This window comes from Sinohyriopsis cumingii, chromosome 4 (assembly GCF_028554795.1).
Source record: "Sinohyriopsis cumingii isolate HCF-2022 chromosome 4, ASM2855479v2, whole genome shotgun sequence".
NCBI lineage: Eukaryota > Metazoa > Mollusca > Bivalvia > Unionida > Unionidae > Sinohyriopsis > Sinohyriopsis cumingii.
Genome location: NC_142964.1, coordinates 67,928,763 through 67,943,113, shown reverse-complemented (window position 1 = coordinate 67,943,113; position 14,351 = coordinate 67,928,763). Strand labels below are relative to the sequence as shown.

General features: G+C 33.8%; 1 protein-coding gene and 1 long non-coding RNA gene across 3 annotated transcripts in view; one reads left to right on the top strand and one right to left on the bottom strand.

The window, feature by feature from the left end:
* Nucleotides 1-14,351, bottom strand: part of LOC149801385 (uncharacterized) — a 147,942-nt gene that overhangs the window by 108,929 nt on the left and 24,662 nt on the right. The window lies entirely within an intron of this gene.
* Nucleotides 1-14,351, top strand: part of LOC149801386 (roundabout homolog 3-like) — a 62,977-nt gene that overhangs the window by 33,856 nt on the left and 14,770 nt on the right. For both annotated transcript variants that reach the window (XM_089955459.1, XM_089955458.1), the window contains 3 exons: nucleotides 3,649-3,750; nucleotides 6,658-6,936; nucleotides 13,123-13,280. In XM_089955459.1, the coding sequence (XP_089811585.1) occupies nucleotides 3,649-3,750; nucleotides 6,658-6,936; nucleotides 13,123-13,280 (539 nt within the window). The remainder of the gene's footprint in view (nucleotides 1-3,648; nucleotides 3,751-6,657; nucleotides 6,937-13,122; nucleotides 13,281-14,351) is intronic.

Sequence of the window (14,351 nt, the reverse complement as noted above, 5' to 3'; positions counted from 1 at the left end):
GTATATTGTTTAGCCATCTAGCATGTACCTGATACTGGATTTGAGGTTTACAATGACTACTTCACATCAAAATTGATACATCACAAAACATCCCATACTGGTGTATGGTAGGGTTAGTGAATTCCATTACTTGTCTTTCCTGCACATAATTGTTCTATATATTATTTGGGACTGTTACTCAGGATTTGAAATAACATATTTAGAAGTTAGTACGTCTCCATAGATAGAGACATATGATACTTTGGGAATGTTCTTCCAAATGAGAATAATTATAATTATGCTAACATTGTAAATGGTTGCTTACTCCAACTTCAATACCTCCACATCAATGAGAGTATGGTTCTGAAATGACATAGCACATTGGAATGCAGCAGAATTTACAAGAATTAAGGCAGTTAATCAAACAATCATGAAAGAGAGACGATGGTACTTAACAAAGTAGGCATAAAGGTAACTATATATCATAATATAAAAACATTACCTGTTCATTATGTTTCGAAATGCAATTGAAGGGTTGATAACCTTAGGGATTCTTCATTCTTCACACCATCATGTAAACTCATGAGGGAAGATTGTTTTAGCATGACTTTCTTATTAAATATGAGGATATACGAACTAAATATTCATTTCAAAAGGATGCACTTTGCATTTCAATTTGTATCCTCGTGTTTCTGAAAAGAACATGGAGAATATTGTGATACCCTCATTTGTCGTCTGTTCATTCATCTTTATCTGTCGTTCAGCCTATCTCAAACGTCACTATGGTTGAATTGCACACATCTTTGTAATTATGTTACCTCTGTGGTAACCATCTGTGACAAGGGGATGAGAGGTCAAATATGCAAAAATTGCACTGGCAATATTTTCACATATTTTTGAACCAGTCTGTATATGTCATCAGGGCTGACATACATCATATAATGTGTTGGATTTTGCAGTCTGTCCTCTGCTCACTGCATAGGGGGAAGCACAAAAGCTTTTGAAACCAGCAGTTGAAGCTGTGGGAACTTATGTTGAGCCATTGTAGTTAATGGTTTTTTTCTTTTATGTTTGAGGCCACTGGTGGATGTGTGGTCTGAAAGACTCATTTTTACCGATCTGTGCAATCACACCCTTGTCTGATTGCATTTAAGTATCACGCTCGACAAACGTGGATATTTGAGAAAGCTTGCCATTAGCTTCATGCAGGTCGGTTGTTCTTCCTGGAGTTTTCCCAGGTTCTTCCTTCACAAATTATGCTGTCAACTATGGATACCCTATGATGTGCTGCAAAATGGCTTTAAACAACAATAACTTTTAGTTTTACTTTAAGATACCTGTTCTTTTGGGCACCGACAACCAAATCAATTTTCATAGACCATAACGTTAATATTGGTCCAGATTACTATAATGTTGTGGTAAGATCAACAAATCACACTTACATGTAATAAATGATCAATCCAAGAGGACACGTTTTTGATGATAAAAAGGATATGCTACACAATATGCTTTGACAACAAATTCCCATATATGTGCCTGCTATAAAAACCCAGCCTGGTGAGTTATCCCCATTTCCATCCAGTAATACATGTGCAGCAACACTGATAAAAAAATTGTTGTAATTGGCCATATTTGTGTGGTTGTGAGTTTCTATTTAACATACCTCAATTTGCATAGAACATACCGGTATATAAATGTACATTTAAAATGTATATTAAAATATTTGTGATCTATAATAAAAATAAACTTAGATGATGCCATTTTAAAAAGTACTGGGTAATATATTGTAATCAGTTAAATTGCCTAGATATGAATATTTTCAAAAGTAATTATTAGTTTTGACTTACAAGTAGCAAAATGCACTGTATATACTAGCTTTTAAGTTACGTCCCTCTTCAAATAACAGACCCTGATCTGTTGCCACATAATGCACTTTATGTGATGGCAGAGACCCATTGCACTTGATCATTATGCAACATATATGGTTGTTAATGAAGGTTATTATGAAATTATGTTTGACTGGTTTATAAATGTAATGCTTATTCATTATATACAAATCTGTTTTAATCAATACCTCACAGAATGATACTACGCCGAATAAGCTACAGTGGTCCCCAGCATCCTCTCTTGTGAAGTCTCCTTCAATAGGAGCCATCAATCTGCACTCGTCTTAACTGTAGCATTCTACTCTTTTAAATTTATTTAAAACCAATAAAACAGTCCACTTACAAATGATATACCTAAATGACAGCCCCCATCGCGGAAGTAAATCTCCATATATCTTTTATGAGACCACCTTTTGTTTAAATGGCGTAGATGTTTGGGAACCTGTCTATCCGATCCCAGTATATTTCTTTTTGTTGGTATGTAATAAAGGAAAATGTTGCATGGTTCATTTAGGCTCATTATTTTCATACCAGCCACTGGCTGAACGTGGATGCTGTTTATGGCATTAATCGCAATGTTCTCTCCAGGATATTTGCCATGCATGTCCTACGTTTTCAGCTCAGATCGCATCGTCTGTTACCTCTATCATTTGAAATGCATTTGTAAGTGAGTCGACTTCTAATCAACAAAATATATAGTGGATAAATGTTTGGTTTGTTAATTATCATCTTTGTTGATTATGCATTTCTTCCTAAGCCGAGAAGGTTTACCAAACCTTCTAAATATGTGCAAGGTATGTAATAACTGAAACAAAAGCATTTAATTGATTCCCCTGGTATGCACTTGAGGCTTTATGTAAATGGTCCATGGTACCACTGAAATATTCTTTTTGTACTGCTACATATATGTACATAAATAAAAGTTTGATAATGCAACCATACATCTTGCCTGGAAATGCGAATAGATGTTTTATAGGCTATAAAATAACAGTGAGAACTTTAAGTAGTTAACAAACTTAAAAATGGTGTTTCTGTACATGTAAATTAAAAAAATACTTATCAAAGATTCTGTTAATGAACATATACTTCAAAGTGAATAAAGAAGTTTGAAGAAATTGTTGTGAGTAAATGAACCAGAGTAATCTTGTGTAACGTGTGATGCAATTGGTTCTTATCAATTTAAGCCCTTCGTAGCAAGAGCACATTCATTTTGAAGATCATCCATACTGTAAAAAAAGAATTACAAGAAAATCTTATAGATCAGTTGTCTTAAACAGTGATGTAAAAATATATCATTTTGATTGCAATGGTCAATTCCGTGATCATGGCAACAATGTGTATATGTATTACATGGTTACCAATTTTGTAATCCTTTAAAGACACTGCACTAAACTTGGCCTTTTGCATTTGAAAGCATTGCAGCTTTATGCTTACTATTTTTAAGAGGATAATTTGATGAATAATATAAAACCAAAGACACAAAATGCCCAGAAAGTTGTTTAAAGTAGTTTTGAGTAAAGTCCTCAAGAATGTCACTTTGAAATCAAGGCATTTTATGAGAACTGAAGGTATGTAATTTTTATGAGCATGTCGTATCCAACATACCTAAAACTCAAGGGGGGAATAATGACGTAGCTTGAACAATATAAGATTTTAAAGAATAGTAATTAAAGCCCAATATTTCTAAGTCTTAATTGTTTTTGTGTCAATTCGTGGATTAAATTATAATATAGATTCGTCTGATGAAAGTTAGGGCCAATTTTAGTTTCATTTTATTTTAAAGATTATAGTGACCTTGGACCATACCAGTGCAAAATTATCCTGCATCTTGGTGGAGAAGACAAGGATAAATTGATTTTTCCAATCTTGAACGTTGGTCTACAAGGTACTCTTATCTCTCTCTCTCTCTTGTATTATGTTCAAAAACATTTGTCAGTAACCATTAATGTATCGTACTATTTGCAGCAATGGAGAAGAAAAGTTAAAATTGTTATCACACCCTGCTTTCAAAACTGAAAAATATGTGAATGTTACAAGGTGAATGATTCAATGACTGAGTTAGCCTTCAATATCTTATTAACTATTACGAGCAATAAAATGACAGTGACAGAGGTAGCCTTCAATATTGTATTAGCTATTACTAGTGTAAAAGTGACGATGACATAGGTAGCCTTCAATATCTTATTAGCTATTACCAGTGTAGAAACGACAATGACAGGGTAGCCTTTAATATATTATTAGCTATTACTATGACAATGACAAGAGCAGGCCTTCACTATCTTATTAGATATTTCTATTAATAAAATGACAATGACAGAGGTAGCCTTCAATATCTTGTTAGCTATTACATGTGTAAAAATGACGATAACAGATGTAGCCTTCAATATCTTATCAGCTATTACTGGTGTAAAAAATGACAATGACAGAGGTAGCCTTCAATATCGTATTAGCTATTACTAGTGTTAAAATGACGATGACAGAGGAAGCATCAATATCGCATTAGCTATTACTAGTGTAACAATGACGATGACAGAGGTAGCCTTCTCTTATTAACTATTACTGGTGTAATAATGACAGTGACAGAGGTAGCCTTCAGTATCTTATTAGCTATAACTAGACTGTAGAAATGACAATGACAGAGGAAGCCTTCAGTAACTTATTACCTATTACTAGTGCAAACATGACAATGACTGAGATGGCATTCACTGTCATTAGTTTTGACTTGAAAAATGATAACAGCAGAGGTACAGAAGAATACAGTGGATGATGGAGGCTTGAAACTATATTGTCAGTTGTGCATACTTATCCTTCATTTTGTTAGTTTTACCCAGTATAATTTCGTGGCAAAGTTAAAATACAGTAGTGCACGCATTCTCGCTGAGACCAGGATTTTGCATGCGTATCTCAAAGCTCAAACACGGATGCAATGACTGTGCACTTAAATTTTGAAAGCTTTTGCACCGAAGCGAAGAATGTAAAATTCTGAACCTTTTGCATGTGTTTACCAATATGGACATTTTTAGCAACTTAATATGCAAGGTGTTGAAACCTATGATTCTGAGAGAAAAAGATAGTATCTAACCATATTCACCCCACCCCATATACAATTCCTTTTGTTCCAATATTGATAATATCCATGTTCTTCGTCTGCTATGCTCAGTATTTACAATATTCAAACTGCGAATTGGAGCAGAAATATAATACACTGATAGTTGCAGACTGCAAATTGTTTGTGGTGTTATTCTTGTTTAGTAACAGTTAATCAGACTGATCAGTGATTGATTAGAGAAAACAAAAAATAATCAGTCATCTTATTATGATATGAAATAATCAGTTATAAGTTACTGAAAGTTTCTTCATTGAAAAATATTTGTTTTGCAACTTTAATTGTAATGTTTTCACTGAGTTAAAACCCAACATGTTTATAAAAGACAAACTTTGTTCGCATGTTCGCTTGAACTTAATAGTTTGGAAAACTTGAGTTAGTTCTCCGACGTCTGTAGAACACCTGTCTATAAAACATAATCTTGTCATAGCAGTGCGCAAAATTGCTGCCATCCCACTGGTCCTCTACCAGCTAATTTCACGGCAGACTGGGGCAAAAATTAAGTAGCCAGTCTATCTGACCAGTTGGACGTTTAGATATATATGGAGTAAAGTAAATGTGCAAGTCAGATATTTATAATAATTAAAGAAATTATATAAACCAAGTGACAAAATAAATAGTGGATATTGTTTCTTATGATCACTCACAAATCTAGGTGAGATGTGTAGATTAGTAACTTGCTTTTTAGTGTACGTTCAACAGCCACTTGTAACTCCAGTTAAAAAATCGTTTGCATCTATGTGATATTTGATGACACGTGCTACTTCCGATTCCCAAAGTGAACGTGTAGATGCCTCAAAAAGCCGCATTGGCTAACAACCAAATACAGCAAAGGGAAAAAGAACTATTCAGAACGAATGTGACACTATCAAACGAAAGCGATGTTTTAGAAACAATTGGGTTACATAATTCGGGTGGAATATAGAAACAGGAGCATTTTAACGCCATAAAATGATCTTAAGTGTTTGCTGCAATCTGCTGAATGGGATTTGGATGCGTTTGATCTAGTTCCAGAAATCTCCTGCTCGAGCTCTTTTTTTCTGTAGACATAATTTCATGGGCATCTGCACATTGAATACCAGAGTCTCATTTTTTTGGAGACTGAGTCTAGTTCTGATAAGGTAATTATTGACAAGGCAATGGATGAGGATCCTGATTCATATTCTGACTAATTTAGATTGGTCATCAATGGCAGCAAAAGACTCTGATGCCCAGCCGCTAGATGAGTTATGGTTGGGTAAGGAATGGCATTCACAATAAGTATCATTCCAATGGTCAGTAAAGAGTGTCCATGTTAAGCAGAATTCAATAAATGTGACTATGTGGCATTTATATCTTATGTTTTTCTTTATTTACCGTGTTTCATTACATAAATAACCTATCGAAGAGTATTTATTCATGTCTACCTGAAATTACCACAGTTTTTCTTCTTGTATGAATAAATGTTGGATTTTCAGTTACTGGTCCTGTTTGATTGCTGGATTTTTTGGGAAGGTTCACACACTGTACTTAATTGACCTTGATATGCAATTGTACTGTATGAATGTATGTATTTAGTTCTACAGTGTAAGACATCACCCCATCCCCCAGTCATACATACGCTGTTTAACATCTTACTTTATGGAACTAGTTAGGATGTCAGTATATATCTGTGTTTATAAATATGCATCAGATTTTGAATTTCAGGGCCGCCGAAAATCACAATTGAAGGAAACAAAAACATTTCTGTATGTGAAAACCATCCAGTTAGAGTTCTATGTAAGACTGAGGGCTACCCTAAACCAGATGTGATGTGGTATGCTAGACTTGAGAATACTAGTGGAGAAACCCCCAATTTACCAGAAGGGAATCAGTTAACTATTGAGACTTTTAAGTCAATACATGAAGGGAACTACACTTGTGTAGCAAGTAGTTCTGTGTTTCCAGAAGATAAAGTAAAGGATTCTGTCAGGATCTTGTTGGATGGTGAGTTTTACAAAATACTTTAAACTTGTTGGAACAAAATGTCAAAATTCCTTTGAAAATGTTTTGTTGCAAGTGCCTGTAAAAACATATTCACAACTAATTCACATACCATTGTCCTACTTAGAATGTTCAGAGTCTGAATACAGTGAAAATGGTGCATTAACGACATTCCAGGAATCACAGCAATATGACTTTAATGAACCAGTGTATGTTACATGGAGGTAAGATATGGAATTAAAATGAAGAAAAGAGGTTCATAAATGCCCTTTGTTGGCAGTGTCCTTTATGTAGAAGTAAGACATGAGAGTGAAAATAAATTAAAGGTGTTCAGACGTGTACTTTGTTGGTAAATGTCCATTGCATAGAGGCTAGACATGAGAGTGAAATAAAGAATCAAGGTCAGTGAATGTCTTTAGTGAGCATGTTTTGTTAATATGGATATAGGATATGTTACTGAAATAAAGAAGAGGTTCATACATTTCTTTATAAGCATGTGTCCTTTATATGCAAGAAAGATACTGAAGTTAGTAAGTCCATGCATGGCCTTTATGAACAGGCATCCGTTATATACAAGTAAGTTATGATACTCAAACAAATTAGAGGCCCATACATATTTTTTACGAACCGTTGTCCTTTTTAAAGAGGTAAGATGTAATAGTGAATTAAAAAGTCTGTAATGTCATTTATGGCCAAGTATTCTTTTTATAGAGATATCTGATGCAGGTTGTTGACAATAGTTAGATACAGCAACTAAATTTCATGTAGAAATCTATCAAATCCTAAATAAACATTAAACCTACTTATAATTACACTGATAATACAAAATATTTTGTTTACATAGAGGATATGGATATTTCTTGAGTAAATATGCAGAAATATTTCACAAGTTAAGTGGAAACATATATTGTAATGAGTGATGAAGCTACAAGTATCATTACAAATTTATTTACACTTCAGGAGTGGAATATTTCTGTGTATCTACTCACATAGGTAAGTTTTTTTTTATATGGTGTAATTTTAAAAGACCAAAACTATCGATTTCTGTGCCAGTGTGTATAACAGTTGCATTACTAGATCGATATAAAAAATTACAGCAGTGTTATGCAAATTTTGCTTGTACGTATCATACTTCGGATTGTAAAAATAAAGACAGTATTTGTAGGAAAAATGAAGTTATTGGGGGCGGGGTAATATTTTATGCACAGATTTACACTGTTGGGGTGATGTAATTATAGGTTACTGCATTTGTATGGGAAAATATGAACGAGCTTTTCGGATGGAATACTGCACGACCTTGGAAGTGCAGTATACCCATCCGACAAAACGAGTTCATATTTTCCCATACAAATGCAGTAACCTGTTTATTATATGCTCATTTTCTTATTCTACCTAAGGCTGAATTAAATAAACAAAATACACTACAAGAAAAAAGTAACTGAATATATGCCGTATTCCAAACTAAATACACAACCACGCATTCGTCATTACACAACAACATTATTAGTGCGCACATATCTCCGCCCAGATAAATTTGTGGCGCGCTAGACATAAATTTCGAAAGAAAATGACGTTTTTGTCTACTTAAAATTTGAGTCATATTGTGAATGAATGCGCATTGCAACAACTTTTCCGTTTGATCTGGAATGAATAGATTTTGGTATTTTTGTCGATTCTACAAAATTTCGTGATTATGGACTGGATTCATCTGTAAAAATTGTACATGAAATACATCCGATTGAAGCAGTTAGGGAGAAGCGTGTTGACCTCTGCAAGTGTTTTCTGTTCCGTCATTGACTATTTGAAATCATAATGTGGGAAAAATATGAAGTCTTTCAATTGCAATTATCAAAAAAAAAACGCTTTGGAATTTCATGTTTATTTCATTTTGAGTGCAGTAAGGAGAATGTAATTGCACTTGGAATATAGTCGAAATTACAGTACAATTTCGAAATGTGTAATCAAGCTTGAGAACCCATGACATGGCTCATGTAATTCGGATTTGCAAACTAAGAAAGTACATTTTGAGGAAATTCAGGATGTAAAACTGTAAGTATATTTTTTGCCATTCTTATTACCAGCTAAAGGAGACAGTTTATGCCTTGTAACTTGTATGTTATTTGTAGGTACCCAACAATTTTATGAAATCTGGGGTCCATCACCAAAATCCGAAACATTGTATAAAAAAAGTTAAAGCGGAATGCAGCAAAGCAGCTGGTATGTGGCAGTCTACGAAACATCTGCTTTAATTCATTCAGAAACAAATTTAATCAACCAAAACGTAAAGCGTCTGCTATACGAGTGTACATTATTTGTTTACAAAGTAGTTCTTAATGCACTATTGGGCACAGGTGTCCTGCACATGAGTGCAATTTGAAGGTATGCAATATCGTAAAATATTGAACGATTCTGACAATGTAAAGTTGACGGAGAAAAAAATGAACGTATAATAATGTAGAAATATCACTTTACGGTTGTATCACAGTTCAGAATGTTACATCTTGAAACAAATGATTTTAATGATCCTGAGTTTACTTGTAAGGGTTTTCTTCTTTATTTCATTTATTTTTAACTCCATATGTGAGATCTATGTCATCTTGGCAAGCTCACAGTCTAGTTTCGTAGCAGATGCTGCATTCAATTTTTGATTGTGACTTAATTTGGTTTGCAATTTTTTATTCATAATTCTAAAATCTTAAACATATTTTGCAAATGCTTCATTTTTCCAGTGCTCATTGCTGAGGGTTACATTTTTAGGTCAACTGTATAAAAACCACCTGTCTATAAAGGCCACATTCAGCTAGTCCCAAAGAGGAACCACTGTGCAAACTGACAAATGAGAACTATAAGGAACGATTTGTACAGGATCATATTGTTGACAGAAACGGAAACAGCACCCTGACTTGGTTTACGATACAAACCTTATGTAGAACAACAGTTAACTATATTTCAAGTTATTCAAAGTCCTTCAAGAGATAGATATAGCTTTGATTCCCCGACCATCCCTAATATTTACCTGCTGTAGTGTAATGACCATTACCGCCGTGACAAATTTACAATGCAATTGCTATGCATCATTTCCTAGATGAGAGGTGTGCTTTATGTACGGGAATATGTATAATGTACTTATCTAGAACACGTCTTTCAGTGTTTTGCAAGGGATCTTTTTTACCTGCATTGTGTATTGGAACACGCTGACTCACGATGTTTTGACACCACGTGATAAATAAATTCAGTTTGTATTGTAACCTTGTAGGATTATTTTGTGACACTCAGTAATTATATGTTCACCTGCTCTTGTATTTAAGGTAATTTACAAATAAATATTTTCAATGTTGATTCTATAGGTCTTGTATTATTCTTTTCAATCAAAAGCTAGACATGAGGACCCAAATATAGTGTAAACCAGATATGGCGTTACATGTAGAACAACAGTTAACTATATTTCAAGTTATTCAAAGTCTACAAGAGATATATATAGTTTTGATTCCCCGACCATCCCTAATATGTATCCGCTGATCCTATAGTCTTCAAGAAACAATGTTGCGGCCTGTCCACATTTGGTTTCCATCAATGGGTTTGCTTAAAACTATCTTAATCTCAATCCAGAAGGTACCTTTCATTCATTGTAACGTCTCTACAGCTTTGCAAAGGGTAGGAAGCATGATCCATATAAAATGGCTACCTGACACATTTTACGATACCTATAGTCATTTAGTTAAATGTCTACATACTGCGATGATAGGGAAAAGAAATATTTATGAGGTTTATAGAGGACATTCACATTAGACCGAGTAATACAACCATTGGGTAACCATTGTCAAATGGATTAGGTATATTGAGAGTAAGTTAAGTAGACTTGTTTTTTTTATACCAGCGACTATAAATCTGTTATTGAGTGATGAAATACCCAACCATCCAACAAAAACAACAAAAATACTCCTAGTACGATAAAATGTTAACTTGATCAATTGATTTTGGAAACCTTCAAATCTTTGGTAATGCAATGTAGGTGTATATCTAGGATTTATTTGTACAGACATTTCATTTTAAAACGGGCATTTTATTTACTTCAATTGATTCAATTTCTGTATCACTGAAAAAATCAACCACTGCTGATATAATGAACATTAATGAAATTTCAATACGAAATACATATACATGGGATATATATATATATATATATATATATATATATATATATATATATATATATATATATATATATATATATATACACACACACACAGAGTCAAATCTGTCTACAGTAGACATGTATGAGAAAAGGCCAGTATGCCATTTGTAGACAGGTGACCTCAGAAGGCAGGTTCAAACTTGGTCCATGACAGATGTACATACAGTAAAATCTGTTATGAGAGACCGCCCCTTCTGCGAACCAAAATCGGTCTCTCAAGACAGGTGGTCTTTCATAAGAGGTGTGCGAAAATGGACTGGTTTCCAGGATCTAGAGCATTGTTGAAAAAGGCAAAATACCTATACTCACTGTACATGTCTCATATCTTCCATTCATAAATCTTGTTAAATATTGCATGCATTCCTCTCAAAATAACTTTATATAATAAAGATATACATTTTCAAACAACGAGAATAAAATTTATATTTTAACATCACATGAATATGTTCTTTCTTCCAGCGTTAGAATTTTTCTTTTCTTCATCGGTGGTTCTGCGATTGTTATTAGTGCTGACGTAATAACGATTAAATGTATTTCGGTTTTGGGGAAATGTGGAATAAATATATTTTATGTACCAATGAATGAAACAAAAAGACATAATTAACTCATCAAGAAACAATATATTTATTTTGAAACGAAGTTTAAATCATCAGCGTTATAGCTCGAAAAACAAAGGTTGCTACCATCTGCACCCGGGTAAACAGATGGTGGCTTGATGAAACACTGTAACAAAAGAAATATAAAAAAAGAATCTGGAAATGATTCTCACTTACTAGTATTAAAGACAAAGAGCTCATTCACCCCACCCCCCACTCTTCCGGCATTACGGATTAGCTGGAAAGACATACGATGTACTGAACCCTACACTGAAGCCCTTTCAAAAGATTTCTCACTGGGACATTAGGACTACCGGCGTTGTGTGGGCTTTCACAAGGATAAAGAAAAAATGAAAACCTCTAAATTAACTGCGTATGTCCATCATTACTCCCTTTGATGAAACAATGGTTAATCTTACTGGCTATTGACATGACTTCAGCATACAATGGCAGTTAGTGGCGTACTTTAGTCTGGTTTACTGCAGTTTACAAATGACACCATACGCTGGACTTTGTAAATTTCACAAAACTGGTAACTAGATATTTTTGTAAAATATTAAATACCTTATGAGAACAATCTTTACTATGTATGCGGTCGTTGTTACAAAGGATTAAATGATGGTTAGTGTTGTTTATCTCGCTATATGGTTGTACAACTGTAGTGTTATTCAATGTGCACTTTGTTTCAATACTACATGTATCCTGAGTTCTCGTATTTACAAAGGATTAAGTCAAGGTCAGTGGTGTCGATCTGTTGTTTTTCTTTGCGATGCGGTCGTTCATAGCAGTGTCGAAATGTATATTTTGCCAGGACATCGCGGTCGCGGGTCGCGTTCAGCAGGTGGTCGCTCAGAAGAAAGCGTTTATATAATAAAATCGATCCGTGCCTAACTATTCTGGTCGGAAATGGCAGGTGGTCGCTCATAGCAGTTTTTACTGTATCAAGTACCGAATAACATTAGCATTATTAGTAGTACTAGTATCATTATTATTATTTTGCATGTATATTATAGGTAGTATATGGATGCTATCAACATAAATATATTTGGTGTACCATAAAACAGAATATCAAAATACTAAAATTAAATATTCCACACAAGATTAGGACATCCTCACTCTGTACCCTCTTGTACATTACACAATTGCTGATTCATCATCACTGATTTTGAATGGCCACGATGACCAGGTGATGTCCGAACTCAGGTGATTGCATGGACAGGTTTGAAACTGTGAGTGTATGTGTGCTTGTGCAAACATTCAGATCGAGATAACTCTATGTCACATGTAGAATGGCCAACTTAAAATTAAATTTTAATATTTGAAATTGAATCTGTTTTTCAGACAGATGTTAAGGTAGAAAATATTATATCAATTATAATTCTTTCTTTTCCCATGCAGGTAAAGGATCTTGTGGACTAATTACAGAAGGCAATAATTTGGGTGTCATAACTGGTGTTGCTGTAGGTGCTACAGTTGTTATTTTAGTTATAATTGTGGGAATCATAGTGTACTGTAAACGGAAGGGTTTTTGTAAACACAGTGATGAGCAACAAAAGGTAAGATATTGTTTAGGAAGACCCTGTTGACCTTAAATCATACCCAGATTACTTCCATGAAACTATTTTGTTCTTTTTTAACATTCGAATTTGTGTATGTGCGTGCGTGTGTGTGTGTTTGTAGTTTTCAATAGCGAGCCTCAAATGGAGATTAGTTATATTTAACTAATTGAGTTATATTTAACTAATTGAGTTACACTCTTTAAATAAAGATATTATTATTAATATTATTTTCCTTTGCAAAGTGCGCATCTAATTCTGAACAGTATTGAAAATCTTCTACCAACAGATCTTGGTCTATGCCATTTGCTGTAAATCAAATAGAACTAAAAGCATAGATCCAGTTTGCAGTGCATTATGTGATTGTAGATCTGGATCTCTGCTATTTGCTGCTGAACATAGTATTAAAATAAATACCGTAATGATAGATAACAATGATTCTATTACAAACTATTGAACAATGAAAATATAACGTACCTCTATTCTTTGAGAAACAGAACCAATTTGAATTCATTTTTTAATTTCTCAACACTATCTATAATTTTCATATCCTGAAGTTATTTTATCCGCTCACAATCCACCAAAATTTTAAATCGTTTTGTACTGAAATTATCTGAATGAAAAACTTGCTATTCTAAGAAAGGAAATATAAATATTTTAATATAAAAATCAAATGAAAATTATTTTTTGTTGGTAATATTTGTATCTAAAGCAGCCTTTGTAGCCAGAGTATAAAAATATTAGAGAATAGGTTCGTTCATTTCTGCTTCAGATACATTACACTGTCATAATGTTTGGAGAACAACCACTGCCTCGGAAATCCAGCCCATAAAGTGATAAAAGATGTTAATTACTTCATTAGCTTTTTTAAATAATACAAACTTTTAAACATACACTTATCAACATATAGGTCAGATAAGTGTGATCACCCGACAGATGGTGGGATTGACACCAAATCCTGTCATTTGTCAGCATTCATGGTTAGTCAGCATCCTTCACATGGGAAGTATACCCTGATGAATTTCACTTGATCTTCACTGTAAATGAATATTTTAGTTTCAGGTGGTCATT